This window comes from Lampetra planeri, chromosome 11, assembly GCF_965212315.1.
Source record: "Lampetra planeri chromosome 11, kcLamPlan1.2.h2, whole genome shotgun sequence".
NCBI classification, from domain to species: Eukaryota; Metazoa; Chordata; class Hyperoartia; order Petromyzontiformes; family Petromyzontidae; genus Lampetra; species Lampetra planeri.
In genome coordinates, this window is record NC_136117.1 from 11,208,133 (window position 1) to 11,225,128 (window position 16,996).

Here is a 16,996-nt window from a genome sequence, read left to right on the forward strand (position 1 = left end):
GTCTGAGTGTATGGCAGTACCTACAGGCAAACTCATTGATTCACGTGTACACACTATGTGCATGTTGAATGGTTCAGACAATATTTCACTTCATTGATTTTTTTTTCAACAGCGAATGTTTCAGGAGTGTAGCAACATTTTTCTTGTGTGCAAAAGGGAGTCTGAACTCAATTTACTCGACTTAAGAAAAAAACACCTCCAAGTTCTACCTGCACAAAAAGTAGAATGGACCCCTGAATGAAGACACACTACAATTTTAATTCAACGAGCAACTGAATACCCAACATCCCAGTGCCTCTGCACTCACACCAGATGCACGTTGCGAACAAACTCGCGCAGACCGAATAACGCGAACATAAACGCTTCGTACGTGCGGAGCTGTTTTGTCAACCCACCGTTGGAAGAGGGCCTCTTGGCACGGGCAGTGAAGGCCATGGGAGCACAGACGCGGGAGCAAGCAAGTGAGACGATCTATTCGCATGTTTCCCCCCGCAGGTTCCTCTGCAGGCCACCACGTAGCTATGCAGAACTGTCCAGGCTGAGAACCTGCTTAGCTTCCAAGATTTGGCGCATTCCCGGTGAATTGATCATACGCATTCACGCGCTATGCTGCTTTTATGTTAAAAAAGCAACCACTGTTTTCCCTAAAGTTCCCTCTCCATGGCAATGCTCTCTTGATTTTGACAGCTATTAAGTTACAGGTCAGTTTCGCAAAATGAGTGCGAATGAGTGTGGTAAACGAAGCATGGGTAATAAAAATGAGTGTTACATGGGCGAGGGATTTTGCTTATCACGTAGGCACAATGTATTCCATTCTCTTATTTAAATGTTCCTTGAAGCCATATCGTTTGAATGTATGCTACAATGCTCAATTGTCTTCTCCTTTTCTGATCAAGCACTCTTTAGTGCGTTCCTACAGTGGATAATGGTGCAACATGATGCATCTTTATGAAACGAGTTAATTTACGTGTGCCCTGCTAAATGAGCTATCCAAAAATCGCTAAGGTAAAGTGCACAAATTGGCTCCCATTTATAATTCTTTTCAGTTAAATTGTGGATAATTTGTGGGTGCCGAGTGGTGGATTTTAATGTGCTCTGACTCGACTCACTCAAGTCTTGTGGTTAGAACTGGTCACTAATGTTTGCAACTCTTGTTGTAGTTTGTTTTTGTGTACGTATGGTTCCACAAGAAACTCGTTACCTACGAGCAATTTCGAATCTTGCCTCCCTCCATCGCGTGCATTCGGTTTTGCAATTGCTGGACGGCATCATCTAGCACGCGTGCTTGTGATGAATACTTGGCGTCATAGCACCATCTAGTGGACACGCTGGTCACGTTGCAAATCGGTAAAGGGTCATCTGGGATTGAACCTCGGCCAGTTTCCTTAATGCATCCCTGTTGATCACGTGCCTTTGTGCCATGGCATGCTCTTAGCAGCATAGGTAGTTAAGCCAAATGCATCGCAAACAAAGTTTGCTTTAATACACCAATCTATATTGTTCCCCTTTATAAGCCTGCAAATGTCATTCTAACCTTGAAACATATCGACATCTAATTTTAAATATATACTTCGGTTTCTCCAGTGCATACATATCAAGAAGCCAAATAAATTTTACAAAACATATTTTCATAGCTCTAAGATATTTGTTCTCACTGCCTCAGGCACCATGAGCCTTTATAATCCTCTGCCAGTAATGGCAGGCGCAAAGATTAAAAACTTATAAACGTCTTTTTTTGGCAAAAAAGTTTATTCAAAGTGCTAGAAATTCTGTAAAGTAATATATCCCACATAATACAGGGGTCGCACTCGTTTAAACAGAAAAAAACGCTTACAATTTTTGATACAAGGATGTGCATATTTTACACCATCCAGACAAGTGAGCCGATTTCACTTACAGATTGAATTAACTGCTACTGCAATCATGTCTGGAAATCAAGGTTCTGAATTGAACGCCAGTGTCAAAATAAACCTAAGGCCATTACATGCATGCAAAATTATGCTGGGCAAATTAATGTGAAACAGAGTCAAACATGCTAAAATGAAACCTGCATTTGTGCGATCCCTGTACCATAAGCCAGTTTTACTAAAAGATGCTATAAACAAGAAAGATAAAATGCGAAGCAACATCTAATAAACAATTGTCTACAATGTGCAAAGTTTCTCACGACAGGCTGCAACTGGAAGGACAGCCATTGTGGTTTGACAAATTAGTGAAGTCACACAATTCTGAACAGATATATATTGCATAAGTGAAGCTCTGAATCTATCATAGTTTAATGTTTTTTTAAAGTGCAAAGCTCTTTGGCATTTAGACATGCCCACGGTAGACTGCAGTTTTAACTACTACCCTTTTCAGAATACGAGTATTGAACAAGGCCTAATGAAGGAAGCCGAGACGAGTTATCATTTGAAGGCTTTTCACCCAACATTTTTTCACGACCCCCTACGCTTTACTGCAGGCATGTTGGCAGGTTAAAGTACTAACTGTAAACCTTTGTTAGATTTGGGGCTGCGATCATGACATTTAACATCCATCGTTACGCGATGGAATCGAAACCAGTGTTGCTTAAATGCCAGAAATCAAGCACGCACTGAACACAGCCTTGCTGTCCGATTTAAAAATGTACAAAAATAACAACAGCTATTCGATGTATTCCTGAAGATTTTTTTTTTTAAACGAGGGTTCACATGGATAGAACTGTATGCTAATACTTGCACTCTCATAAATCTGCCCTATTACACTATCAGAGACGGTAACATTGAGCAATACCGTTCTGCCATCCGTAAATCTTTATCCAACAATGCGAAGATTAGTCAATAGCACCACACTAATATTGTTATATATAGGCACCGCTTAACATTTTAAGGCACATTTAAAATTATATATATTTATATATTTTTAGATTACAATTCGTTATAGTAGACTCTACTATGAAATTTACCTGAAGTAGAATTCTAGTGGTGGACACATGATACACTTTCGGCTCTACCAAAAACGTGTGCTAAGGTCTAAGTCTGTTTTGAGCCTTGGGCACAAACTAGATCTGTTCGTTTTGCAGTCCAAACCTATTCAAAAGAACAACAATTAAATGATCCTATCCCAGGCCATTTCCAAGCATCTTCCAGTCTGCTCTGGCTGTTCGAATCTCTCCAAAGCGCTCGGCCACAATGGCTTGGGAAATTGTATTGGCCAGTGATGTGCCCCCTATAAGGAAATAAAATAAAAACACTCGTGGCAAACTGTTCTTTGTTTATGCTGCATGCACACGTTTGTTGTACTATAGAATGTACTAACATTACAGCGGACTATTATGGAAGATTTCTAACTGATCAGAGTTATTTTGGTTTACTAATTGCGTTGGAGGCTCAGAAGTATACCTGAAAGTGTCAATCAACAAACTCGAATAGGCAAAACGAACAGACCCTGCTGTCTACGTAAAACCAGACGCTCGTGGCCTGTGCCTCTCGCGCAAACGCAGCAAGTCCGGTCAAACACATACCGTTAAAAAAGAAAAATATCTTTAAAATAGGGACTATGTGTAAGAAAAACGAGTTGTAACTTTGATTTTTATACTTGCACATTTTTTAAAAAGCAAAGTATTAGGTGTAATATTTATATATATATCTGTGGTGTTCCAGTCATCATCGGGGAATTTTATTTTTCCTCTTCATCTTTCTTGATGGCTGGTCTGTAACATAAAACATTTTCAAAAGTAACGTTAAAAAAGCACCTGGCAATTCTATTGTTCTGTGCATTTTTACGCACGGTAAACAATACAACTTGCTCGGAAATTCTCACCGCCTCGTCCATTATTTACCACCACATTTTGCTGCAAAATCCTTGATTTGAAGCTTTCGTGACTGCAAGGAATCATCTTCTACTTAGGTTTTTTCGGTAAAGTCACGTAGGTAAAACATCAAAATGAATGAAAATAAAATAAAATCAAAATTGCAGCTAATCTGGCTGTGACGGTCCCACCTGATGACGGAGACTTGTGTTGCCTCCGAAACGTCGTGAATTTTGATTTTATTTTATTTTCATTCATTTTGATGTTTTACCTACGTGACTTTACCGAAAAAACCTAAGAAGATGCAAAATCCTTCTTCAAGGTAAATGTGGAATAGAGCGGAAAGTGGAGCTGCGTGACCAAACATGGTTAAGGTCAGGTCCAAGCACAAAAGGCTGCCAATATTGGTGCAGGGCAGAAATACAGGCGGGTCACAGTTGGAACAGCTGCTATACACGGGAGAATACAACCTCCACTTAACATCAAGGGACATTGAGGCTGTCGTACAAGTGCTGCGAGTACGTACAATACACTCCTGCAATAAGCATTCACGGTGACGCTAAGGCGACGACACCGTCAGATTTATGTCACTGGAAGAACATATTTTCAGGGAGTTTTCTTTTATAAGTGTAAATTTGACAGTATTTTGTTGCAACATCATTGTTGTTGTTGTTGTATAAACATACATTTGGCTTCAAATGGTATGAAGGAGTCAGTGGTGTACACATTTCAGAATTAGCTTTGTCTTTTGGCCAGCAAGAGAATGTGGAAATTTAGCATAGAGGTGGCACAGATGACCGATGCTGTGCCAATGTCAGACAAATGAGCTGGCACTTCTGAAACTATGGTTTCAAATACAACGAAACAGTCAAATCACAATGGCTATAATAGACATTCATTTACAAGCAATATATTTTTTAAGTGGGGTTTTTCTAACACTTACTTAATTCAACGTATTTAATTAATGATATTACCGTCAGAGCCATGCGAGACAACGTCTCATGGCACACGATATCGCTAGATGATGCACTTCAGGTCATGAGGGAAGGGGGAAAGCACGTGACAGGTGACATCATTGGCTCGATCGGCAAGGTTTATCATTAAAGTGCCAGATTGAATTGCCGCCTGGCGTCTTTTTAGAGGGTAGGTCCTGCATTGTGACAACTTTACACTCGAGTTTTGGGTATTTTAGAATGGATCATCCATACATGTTATGACCCCCTACTACAGACAAGATGGAAATAACTAAAGCATTAATGCATTCCCCATTCACGGGTGCCACACAGACCGAGTTGGTGCGCTTGCGTTTCCAGCAGTCCGGATTGAGGTGCTTCTGCTCATCCGCGAGCGCCTTTGCCTCCAGCTCGTAAACGAGCTTCTCCTCCGGTTTCATCCGCTTCCATCGCTCCCCGAGCATCACGCTGACGGCCCTGTGAACCCGCCAACCCAATCGCACGCAGCATTCCCTATCAACGCCTTTACGGCAACTTTTCCTGCAAAGCGCGTTTTCATCACGCGAATTGGATACAATGCGATGAATGCATTAGGGAACGCATTTTTTTAGAACGCAGAATGCGAATTGGATATAATGCGAATGAGCGAGCGGAACTACGTCACACGAGAAGGAATAAGCGGTCGTACTGCTGCCATGGCGTAGCATCACGCATGGCAGGCATAATGCTGGATGCTTCTAAATGCTACTCACGCGTCTCAGTCTTTGCTCAGCCTGCGTTCGCATCTCACGTGTTATCGCGGACTGTACTTTACCGTACAGGTAGTCCCCGGATTACGATGGTCCGACTTACGATATTTCGATCTTACGATGGCGATACGACAAAATTGCCATCAACAACCTAACATCGTTCAAGTATGCAGACGGCGGACAAAATGTTGGCGAGTACAGTACAACATGATACGTTACGATACGTTCAATGCATGTATGATACGTAGCTTTAGCGATTTCATTTTAAGGTTACCACGATACAATACGTTCAATGCATGTTAAAAGTTTTTATAACAGATAGTTTTTTCAGGAAACAATCCTATCTATTAAATTCCAGTTCATATAGGTAGGCTAAGAATTTACCTTGTTTTTTTTACTTTACATTTTACTGTGCAATACAGTATTGTAATTAATAAATACATACAGTATATAGTTTATACAGTATGGTACTGTAAATTGCTGTTTTGCTAAATTATCACCATTCTTTAAGACTCCTAGGTAGGTTAGGCCATCTTCGACTTACGATATTTTCGACTTACAATGGGGTCGTCGTAACGCATATTTACTTCAACGCAATTTTTTCTTAACGCGGTGTTCTTCAGGAACGCAACTACCGCGTTATAGAACCGACTATTCTCATTGCAATTTGAACACACGATACAACACACGTTGCCCCTTCCAAAGCTCCGAGTAAGACAGACTTGGCTGCACACCCATGAATATTGCGCCTTTGCCACTGACAAGACTACGTGTTCCTGCACAGCCCTTTTACCCAGCCACCATTAGACGAGGGCCTCCATGCTGTGCGGACCACGGAGGTTATTTGAGAACACTTCATGCTGGCCAGTAACGGTTGGTGAGGCGGGGAGCAAAAACGTAGGAGCATTGTACGATTCAATAGACTTTGCTGTACCGCCCTCTACTGCCCACAACATAAACCTGCATCCTATAGCAATGTTTTTAGGCACGGTGATAACCATTCCAAAAACACTCTTCAGGCTCAACACTGCTCAGCATCCTGGTCATTTGATCATAGGCGCCGACACAATATGACCAGGAGAGATACTTGCTGTAAAATGAACCGGCTCAATGAAAACAAAATAGTCCAGTGTAAACTGCGCATTTCCACATTAAACCACGTTAACAGCAGCCGCGCAAACCTGTTGTCCTTGCCCGGGTACATCTTGGTGTATTCGACGCGGAAGCGTTTGGCGAACAGCATGAAGGCGTTCATTGGCCGCTTGTTCCGCATCGGCGTGTTCGGCGTCGCGGGGGCTGTGGCCCCGGCGGCCGCGCCGGGGCCCGAGCTGTGGCCGCCGAGCGACGCGCAGCGCTGGCGCGCCATGCTGCTCAGCACGTACACCGCCGACGAGTCCATGGGCGTGAAGTCGAAGCTGCGGCGCGGGTTAAGCGCAGAGCGTTAAGACGTCACCTCATCTTCTTCACCGCGACATTCGTACGTGACATTCACGGTTAATTCTCTGCAATGCGAGCCTTCGTCATGAAGCTCTGTAAATTACGTTACGGTGAGAAAAACTTAACGCAATCTGGCGAGCCACTGCATTAAGGGAAGGGTTGTTCTTTTCATTCTTTGTCACGTTATCGATAATCGATGCATATTTAAAAATAAAATCACCAGTTTACCAACCCTAAACCCACGATGAGCAGCATGAATTATAATCAAACAAGCCCACTGACTAAGAGCTGTACATCTTTATATATTTTTTGCATTCAATGGATTGTCACGTGTCCAATCACTTTCGAAAGTGTCATATCATCTAAACGTTCTAACGTGCCATGGTTCGATCGTCACTAAAATCGAACTTTGTTCGATTATAATTTCCATGGCTATTGAAATCCACGTTAAATTCCATGAAACGCCAATAGTCGATTAACAACTCGAGTTGAGGGAGGAACATTTAATAGAGATTCAAACATACAAAGCTACACGTATGCACAAAATATGCACATGTGTAGCTTAGCATGTGAGGTACGTACGCAAATGTACAGACATGCTTTGGCTTCTAACACATGCGCTTCCATGCTCTAATATAAAAAATGAATATAATGCACTTTTAATGCATTTAATTGACAATTTTGTCTAAACTCTGGAGAGATCGAAGCATGAACCGTGGTAAATTGTGGCATGTTTTGCAGCAATTGGCCAAGGATTTTTTTTTGCGTCATGAAAACAGATATTTCCCAGGCATAGCAATAAGTACCCTATTAGTCTCCTTGGAAATTTGTTTTTAAAAATACACTTCAGCCCACCACGTGTTAACAAGTGTAATATAAAAAAAAAAAGTACATTAGGACATTCAAGTTAAAACATTTCATGCACGTTCAATTTAATGTTCTAACTTTGAATACACAACTTGCTAATGAGTTTCAATGTGCATTTAAACATCATGCATTAGGCATAGATTATGTAATACTTTCCCACATGCGTTTGTCCCGATATATATAATACCAAACGAGGTGTCACACAACATCGCCTTGGCCAGCAAGGATAATTCTTTTAGAGTTTTCTTTGATAAATTTGGCCAGTTCTCTGAGATAAGTCCCCAATAGCAATGCAACATATAAAAAAAATTGTTGTTCATATTATGAGAGATATCATTCCCTCATCTCGTTACGGACTGACATTGCTTATGCAACAACATTTCCAAACTTAGTTGGAAAGAGTTTCAAAATATCACTTACCTGAAATCCTACAAAAAAAATCTCATTAACATTTCTACAAACCTTTTAAAAGCATCAAACACGCCCGAATCCGCGGAACTTTGAGCCAGAGGGTGGTCAGGAGGCAGGCAGACGTCTCTGACTTCCATGTCGCTGCAGGGTATGCCGTACTTTATTACCGTCAGGCTTGGGTGGAAGGACGCCCATCCTGCCGAGACCAGGTGAACTCCATTAGAGCCAAATCATGGGAACCTTCTTGCCAATATCAAAGTATGAAAAGTAAGAATAGGTTTAACCCTTTCATGTTTGTTTGTTTACATGTTCACCACAAATACGCGTGGCAGACTTGATGACTTGCAAAAGGTATCTATTCGGTGCTTGAACATCTTAACACCTCATAATAAACGTTTTTGGGTTAGATCGCGTTATTTATAAATGTGTTATAACCCTCCACCACCCGACACGGCCAATCAGCAAAGAAAGTGTCACGTTGACAAAAGACAAATAGTTCACTACTTTAGCCCACCGGTGTGTTGAAGAGTGAATCCACAACATTTACAGTTTTTGAGTACGACGTTTCGCTGGTAATTACATCCAGCATCATCGGGCAATTCACCAGAATTCTGGCTGATTGGCCGTGTCGGTGAATTGCCCATGATGCTGGATGTAATTACCAGCTGATTGGCCGTGTCGAGTGGTGGAGGGTCACGACACATTTATAAATAACGTGATCTAACCCAAAAACGTTTATTATGAATAATATTGGTCGCGAAAGCCTACGTGTTAATCTTAACACCTGTTTTATTGCCAGAAAGGGTAAAACCTATTCTTATTTTTCATCCATGAAAGCCATTACCAAGCTATTCCTTTTTATATTGAATATTGCAATAAAAAAAAAATTGCTTGCAAATGTACTTCATTTTTAAACCACAAACTGCAACCCGCCTAAGTTAATACAAAATATAATTACGTAAAAACCACAGGACCTCTCGAGGTGAGATAACATCATTGTCTGGTTTGCGCCAATATCAAATTACCCAAGGCATACAGGATCGTACAATTTCACAGCGTTTTTAAGAGGGAATATTATGACCCCTAAAAGCCACGCACCTTTCTTCTTTACAAAAAACGGGTGATCCAGGAAGCAATCTGCAGTGAGTTTGGGCTGATCGTGCTTGCCAGGGTCAAAGGACAACCTCATGAGGGACTGTCCACTGGAAAGAAACTCCTCCCGACTGATGAGTGTCAGACCATCAACCCCGTAATTCAAAATCTGCAAAAATATAAGAACCGACAAGAGCTGAAAAGTGTAATATCTTGCATCAATTATCAGCACCATTTTTTTGTTGCTAAAATACTCAAAAGTCCATTGTTTTTTTTTTCCATCGGTCTTAAACAGTTTATAGCATACGTATAAACCACTCTCAATCATACAATTACACACCCATTGAGGCTATTAACGAGATTAAAGCAGTCGAGGAAAAACAATGTCTCCGCTGTATAAACAGCAGCACGCGGATTACGTAACAGGGAATGCTCAAAATGAATGCTGTTGCGTAGGGAAGGGTTGGTCGTACAAGCTTTGCTCTTCCAGCACGCTGGCAGTGCGGTTTTCCATTGAGACGCCCCGCCTCTTCCTGCCTGGCCACCTCCTCCACACTCTGCCACTCGGCCTTGGGTCCCACGTGGAATATTACCTTCGTTTCTGACAGATGCGCAAGCAGGATTCAATGAAGCGCATGTAAAAAAAAAATACATCAAAATGGGTCATCAGTTTGAAGCTCCAAAAACGAATTATCAGTAGATTACAATTTTGCTGCACTTGCTTTTGCCACAAAATTTGCTGTCGAGATATAGCATCAAAATTATGGGTTTTTACAATTGTGCATGTCGACGACTCAAAATGGGAGTGGCCAAATGTACGCGGTGTTTAGTGGCAACACAAATTTCAATGTCATGCTGTGGCCGTGACTCACCTTTAAGGAAACAGTGCCAAGCGGTGGTAGGCCATGTGTGAGACCATCCCAGCTCATCATCATCCGATATCGAGGAGCGAGGAGAGATTGAGATCAAGCCAGGCTCTTGATCCTCTCCAGACTGAATGGCAAAAAGTACACTCGGTATAACAAGCACCTCGTGCTATATATATAGCAATCAACTGTGTTAAAACACCAGTTTAACACGTAGGCTTTCGCGACCAATATTATTCATAATAAACGTTTTTGGGTTTAGATCGCGTTATTTGTAAGTGTCGTAACCCTCCACCACCCGACACGGCCAATCAGTAAAAAAGTGTCACGTTGACAAAAGACAAATTAGTTCACATTAGCCCACCGTTGTGTTGAAGAGTGACACTTTTTTTACTGATTGGCCGTGTCGGGTGGTGGAGGGTTACGACACATTTCTAAATAACGCGACCCAACACAAAAAGTTTATTATGTGTTAAAAGATTGTTATTTTTTTATTCCATTTTACATGAGCACTCAGATAATTATGCTAAAATGTAAGCAATTGAGTACCTGCTCCATTTTGACACTGTGCCGCCGGGCAGGGGTAGACAAATGGTGAAGAGTTAAAGGTGGAGGTCGAGCGTACGAGTGCAAGTTCTGACTGCTCACATGGGAGACAGGCTGGGACCTGGGGAAAGCCAAGACGCACGCACATCACAACATTTAAAATCAAACTTAACAGCTTCATAGACAAAACGTGACATTACATGTATGCAAAATGAAATACATTAGGCATGTAATGATACAATTCAGAGATTAAAATTAACACTTACGCTAATGGTAAATGCAGTTAATCACGCATATGAGAATTATATGCAATTTACGCAAATTAAATTATAATTATCTGTACACATTTAGACAGAGCGAACAAAACTGTACAAACATGGAGAATAAAAATCCAACAGATCCATTTATTCTTGGATCGAACAATGGTGACAATTAATCGACGCACTTAAGAAAGGTGTTTAATCATCTAAATATATAGCATGCTACAAATGAACAATTGCTCCATGTTTCGTCACTGCACCTGCACATGGACGTGCTCTGTAGAAGCGGGCTCTGGGGACCGGTGGCTATGTTTGCCAGCTCCGTCAGCCAGTTTGTGCCACTGCCTCCACTTCCGCAGGGCTGTGCCACCGAGTCCGGGCCATGAACGGCCTTCGCGAGACAGGGCCCGGACGCGTTGTTCACAAAGCACTCCGTTATCGTGACGGAGGGGTGCATCCCTTGTGACAACGATGACGACGAGCGCGCAATGAAGCAGTGCGCGATCTCTGACGCCGTGGTGACTATTTCACAGTGAGAGACGCCCGAGTCGAGGGGAAATGCTGCCGGCACGGTCCTGCTCTCTCTTGCCTCCTGTAGCTCAGGCAAGTCGTCTTGAGGATACAAAACAAGCATCAATAGTTTAGACGTTTAATGACGGCAGGTTTGAAACGTTGTTTCACAGCACTCAGATTCATTACATTGTTGCGTAGTTTGCCATGTCCAACGTTTAACTTCACGTGCTACGAGCTTCTGCAGGAACAGATTGTTAAAGAAATTATTCAGTTCAGAACTGATTTAGTTCCTAAAGGAACTCCCAGCACGTGGAACAAATTGTTGGACATCATAACATGTGGTACAACCCGAAAACCCATTGGAGAGCCATACAGTGCAACCACAAAACCTAGTCGTATAACATCATTAAACTAATTTCTTTAGAACTGCTTTTTGTGTTTAGTTTATTGTCCTTTCACATACCTCCGATTAGCGATAGGAGTTCAACGTACATATACATATGCTATATTTATAGTACATACGGGCCACCTGGTTTAAATTATTTAAGTGGATACAAGCTCACCGTAAGGCTTTATAACTGGTATTAAGCGCTACTTAAGAATTGCAGAAGCCTTTGACGAAGTCACCTGGAATGAACCCGATATAGTCAGATCGCAGAACATCAGCAGTAAAGAGCTTAAAAAGGTGACCCCCATGCATAACACAGGTGTTGCAGGCTGTTGCTGGGCTAAGTAGTCAACAAATTGCACTGCAGCAAAATAAATTTTGCAATGTGTCATGCTGCCACGTCGCAAAATTTATTTTGCAATGTGTCATGCTGCCACGTCTATGCTCCCCATGAATCTGCACTGACAAAACAACACACGATCCAAATATCCCCACAACTTGCACAGTGGGGATGCATCCAGCAGTGGATTGACAAAAGTATTGTACATGTGCAAGAATTGTGAAAAAGGCACATTACAGCTGTCAATCTTGATCTCTCAGCGCCTAGACAAAGCATTTTTGATGAATTAAGAATTCCCACAATTGCTGCTGATGGTAAATAGGATGTATTCGCCCAGTCCATGATACCATGACCTTGCATGTCTGGCTTTGAGCCAACACACTTGCCCGAGACTCCCTAACAGTCCTGCCGACTCAACACGTTTCATGTCTCTGTGGCGACTGCTGTATACTCGACTACTTTCCAACACGTGCTCAGTGTTGTGTAACTTGAGATGGCTATGAAAAAAAATACTGAACATTGGCTTTTAACACGTACGGCGCCAGAGACGTTCTACATACATACTTCGTGAAAAGAAAATCACTTTTTATTTTTCTTAGCCTGCATTTTTGTTGTTGTTAGGACAAAAATGTGAGAGAATGATCTTTTTAATATACGCATGATATAAAAAGTAATTGTGTCCTCTGTATATGCTGTTACTGCATTCCACAACTTAATGGCAAAAGCTTTCTCTGAATATATTTGCAGTGTTTGGGTTTCCCAGGTCTGTTTGTCAGATGACCTGCTGAACTTGAACCCTAGAGATCAGTGCAAACATCCCCTGCATATGGCTGCCACATGGCCGACTTAAGTTTATACAATTCTTAAAAGGAAACTGGTGTGGATAACAAAATCAGGAACCGTGCTCTTTTTATTTAGTAGTAATTTATAAGCAGACTTAGTCTGCAACAATCCATAGGTGATGATGAAGCATGAACAAATTGGAAATTAACGTGCAATGTCAAGTTTTAAAACCCAAGTGCACTTTTTGGTGCATGCGTTGTAGTCAGAATACTTGAGAGGCTAGAATGGATGTTAAGCGAGTCAGCTGTGTTGGGTGTCCCTTAAAATGGCCTCAAGGCACGTCACAGCAACTGTGATGAGTGTTCAGCACACTTTCATTGGGGAAAAACTGGACTTTGTTTTCGAGAAGTGCATTTGCATTGATCCACTGGCCTTCTGTTCGTTTCAGTCTTTCCATTACTGTGTTGACATAGATAATAAAACGTGTTATTAAAACAAAACCTTTGACAATAAGGGTGGCTCAAAGTTGATTATAAACTCATCAACTTCCATGTGCTGTTTGACTCGCAACGCAAGGGACTCCGAAACAAAACTCACCGTATTCCACTCCAAACTCTTCTGTCCGATGACACTCGATGTTGGGAGAGCATGGGCTAAGGCACTCATCGCATCGCAACATCTCGTACGAGCTGTCCGAGACCGATTTGCTTCTGGATTTCGTTCCAGACTCTGGGACCACGCGAACTTCTTGTAGCATGTTGGCAGAAGGAATCGCCTTGCTGGCTCGCCCGGCCACCGGGCGTTTGAGTCGCAGCGACTGTGTATATAGGGGGGGGGGGGGGCAGACGGCAGAGTATTTTATGGTTTGCTTGAGGTCAAGCTCAACATAAACTAAAGTCAGCGGTCAGTCTTATCGAACGCACGACGGCAGCCCGACTGACCACTATCCAAACGTGACATGTCAGTAAGTCCTGCGACAGGTCTAGTGTCGTACAAACACACATCTATACGCAGCACGCGAATGGCATTCAACTGTCTGTTCAAGTGTCCCAACGTATTGTGTTACAAAACAAAACCCCAGGATGGTTCTGTAGAAAATTATAAAGGATTGCAAAATCGCTCCGCTCCAAACAAAATGGACACGTTGCTTGGAAGGTTTCATTGCAATCGATTCCGATCGATATTTCTGAAACTTATTTCATTGTTACTCTAGTGTTGCTTTCTGTTCGCGTTCATTGTTTTGATGTGCGGACGATTCTTTTTTTGGAATACTTTAACGTATCGTTGTTGTGAAAATTTATTTTATTCCTGCAATTTATTTGTCATTGTGATGCAGGCCCCCCTTTTTAAAAGAAATATACGTTTTGTTAGCAAGTCTCTCAGCTGCTTAAATGTTTTCAATTCTTCTATAGTATTGCGCCAAATTGTACTCTAACGCAGTACTAGGCTAGCTACACTGTACGGAATGTATGGATTATTTTGCAAACGTAATTACTACGTTAGTGAGCTCCATTATTGCAACATGGCAATGGTCGGTCGATCAGAAGATAGAAGCAGCAGCTTTAAAACCCACACATTCTCGCAAACCTCGGCTGGTACGCGTATACATTATAACGCTGCGTTAAAACTCCTCGTTTTAAAAAGGCTGCGCGAAATGTCAATGAATCAAACAGGTTATCGACACATGCCACACGCACCAAAATAATGTAATTTGTCTTGCAAATCCCAAAAGGAGTTTGTTAAAAAAACGTTTAACGGTAAACTGCCACTACAAACTAAGCCCCATCTCTTTCATAAGTACAACTAAAAACAAGTACTGTAACCCATCGAGAGCTACAAGCCAGGGTTATAAACACGTTTTATGAACGAACATTGCAGATATACACGTCGGCTTGAATACAAAAACGTGGAAATCGTCGCTTCAAAAAAAAATCAATTATATATTTTACTGGCGTCTCTGTGAAAAGCCAACAATATGGTCCCCAACAATGACAATCGACCACCAAAAAATATATAAAGATATAGAATGACCTCCCACTCATAGCGACTCACGATGACTTCACACACGACTTTTAAATAAAAACACAACACTTCCATTCTACGTCCCCAGTGGCTATTGAGCCAGTCGTCCATTTCAAGTTAACCGCACGTCTTCGTCACCAGCTGCGAGTTTAAAACCCACAAAGTGCTGCTTGCCGATGCTGCTGCTGATGATACTGATGATGATGTCCTTTGCTCAAACTTAGCACGCACCCCTCCTCTTAGCCTGCGATGGACAATTCCGACACATCGACAACACTGACCCCCTCCGCTCGCTTTGTTGTGGCGCCGCGTTCAGTTCAACTTTTAAGGACAAACTCCAAACGACACTCGCGCGCGGGTGGCGGTGGTGGCGGTGTTGGTGGTGTTGTTGTTGTTGTCTTAACGCGTAAACAAGTGAGCGGACAGTGAACGAAGCGGACAGGAGGAGGGCGAGCGAGAGAGGAGGAGGGGGGAGGGCGCCCTGCGGCCATTTTAGCCGTCTCCTCCAGAGCGTTTCGTCAACACAACGCGGCAGCAGCAACAAAGAGGGCCCAAAAACCCACTCGGACACGACAAGCCTCGGGGTGTGTGTGGGGGGGGAGGACTCCCTTCACCCACCGACGCAGCGGAGGATCATCGTCAAGGCCAGCAGCAGTAGCAGCAGCAGCAAGAACACTAGACAGCCAAGCGCTGTCAACAACAACAAAACTACGAACCTCACGACGGCGGTGGCGGCGACGCGCCGTCCGAGTTTTCGGGGCAAGCGGTGGCAGCAGCGAATCACAACAAGAAGTCTCGTGTCAATGAATGGGGCGAGTGGAGGGTGTGGGGGGGTAGGGGAGGGGCGGAGGGGGCTTGAAAAGGGGAGGGAGTAGCGGGGGGGGGGGTAGCGGGGGGGGGTAACAGAGGGGAGGGGGGGTGGAAGAAGGGAGGGGTAAGAGGTTGGGGGTGAGGGCAGGGGGGGGGGTTGAGGGGGCGAGAGAAGGGGACGGGGGTAGGGGGAAGGGAGGGGTAAGAGGTTGGGGGTAGGGGTGAGGGCAGGGGGGGGAGAAGGGAGGGGTAAGAGGATGAGGGTGAGAGCAGGAGGGGGAAGGGGAGGAGGGCGATGGGGGAGGAGGGGGGAAGAAGGGGAGGGGTTTCGGGAACTCAAAAAAACTTCATTCAAACAAAAACAATTGGCGAGCCCCGACGCTCGAAGTTGACTCCTCCGAAGTTCTAACTCCGCTTTGGAGGTCGCGTGGGTTAAGAAGAAGAAGTGGAAGGGAACTATTCCCGTGCGCGGACCGTCGCCCTTAGCGAGCGCCCTCGACCCGCTCAGGTTCGCGGCTGAGGGCGGCTGTGGGTCGCCAAACACCGCGGGGAGGAGGAGGTGGAGACTCACCGAGCCGCTCGCCATGGCGCTCGTCACTCCAGCTGACGCAGCAAGCCCCACGGCATCGTCAGGGACCGCGGCGAATCGCCCCCACCACCACCTCCTATGGCGAGATGTTGACTACCTCGCCTGGTGTGCAAGGAGGTCGTGGGTCCTATCCCGACCCTGACGCCTGTTGAATGTTTGGATCATGGGACTTCCCTTGCCAGTATCAGAATATACATGATAGGTTTTACCCACTCTGGCAATAAAACACCAGTTGTGTTAAGATGTTAAAACACCAAACTGAAACCTTTTGCAAGGAAGCATGTCTGCATTAAACACACGTACTTTTGGTGAACATGCAAACACAAAAACATGCTCTGGAAATTTATTATGCATTGGCTTTGAAACTGATTGGTCCACAGCGTCGTCTCAGTGTTAGACCAGAGGACGCCAAAAGGCAAACAGCACAAAGACAATGCCACTATGAGGACATTGAGAGCTCGGTTGTGAGCAGCTACATCATGGGACCTCTTGCCAGTATCAAAATATAAGAAAATGTTTTACTCTTTCTGGCAATGAAACAGTTGTGTTAAGATCAGAGCATGTTTTTTTTGTTTGCATG

At 43.5% G+C, this 16,996-nt stretch overlaps 1 protein-coding gene across 4 annotated transcripts; it reads right to left on the reverse strand.

Moving 5' to 3' along the window:
* Positions 1–238: 238 nt before the first annotated feature.
* LOC144721310 (HMG box-containing protein 1-like) lies at positions 239–16,473 on the reverse strand. Of its 4 annotated transcripts, none has more exons than XM_078598836.1 (11): positions 16,399–16,473; positions 13,593–13,812; positions 11,232–11,583; positions 10,715–10,832; positions 10,172–10,292; positions 9,773–9,900; positions 9,306–9,468; positions 8,259–8,403; positions 6,674–6,907; positions 5,079–5,220; positions 239–3,691 (listed from the first exon to the last, which is right to left on the reverse strand). In XM_078598836.1, the coding sequence occupies exons 1-11, from the start codon at positions 16,411–16,413 to the stop codon at positions 3,671–3,673; spliced, it is 1,659 nt and encodes a 552-aa protein (XP_078454962.1). In that variant the 5' UTR covers positions 16,414–16,473; the 3' UTR covers positions 239–3,670. The 4 variants fall into 4 exon arrangements, with proteins under 4 accessions (XP_078454962.1, XP_078454963.1, XP_078454964.1 ...); XM_078598837.1 differs by lacking the exon at positions 16,399–16,473 and adding an exon at positions 15,734–15,861; XM_078598838.1 differs by lacking the exon at positions 16,399–16,473 and adding an exon at positions 15,636–15,659.
* Between the last annotated feature and the right edge of the window lie 523 nt (positions 16,474–16,996).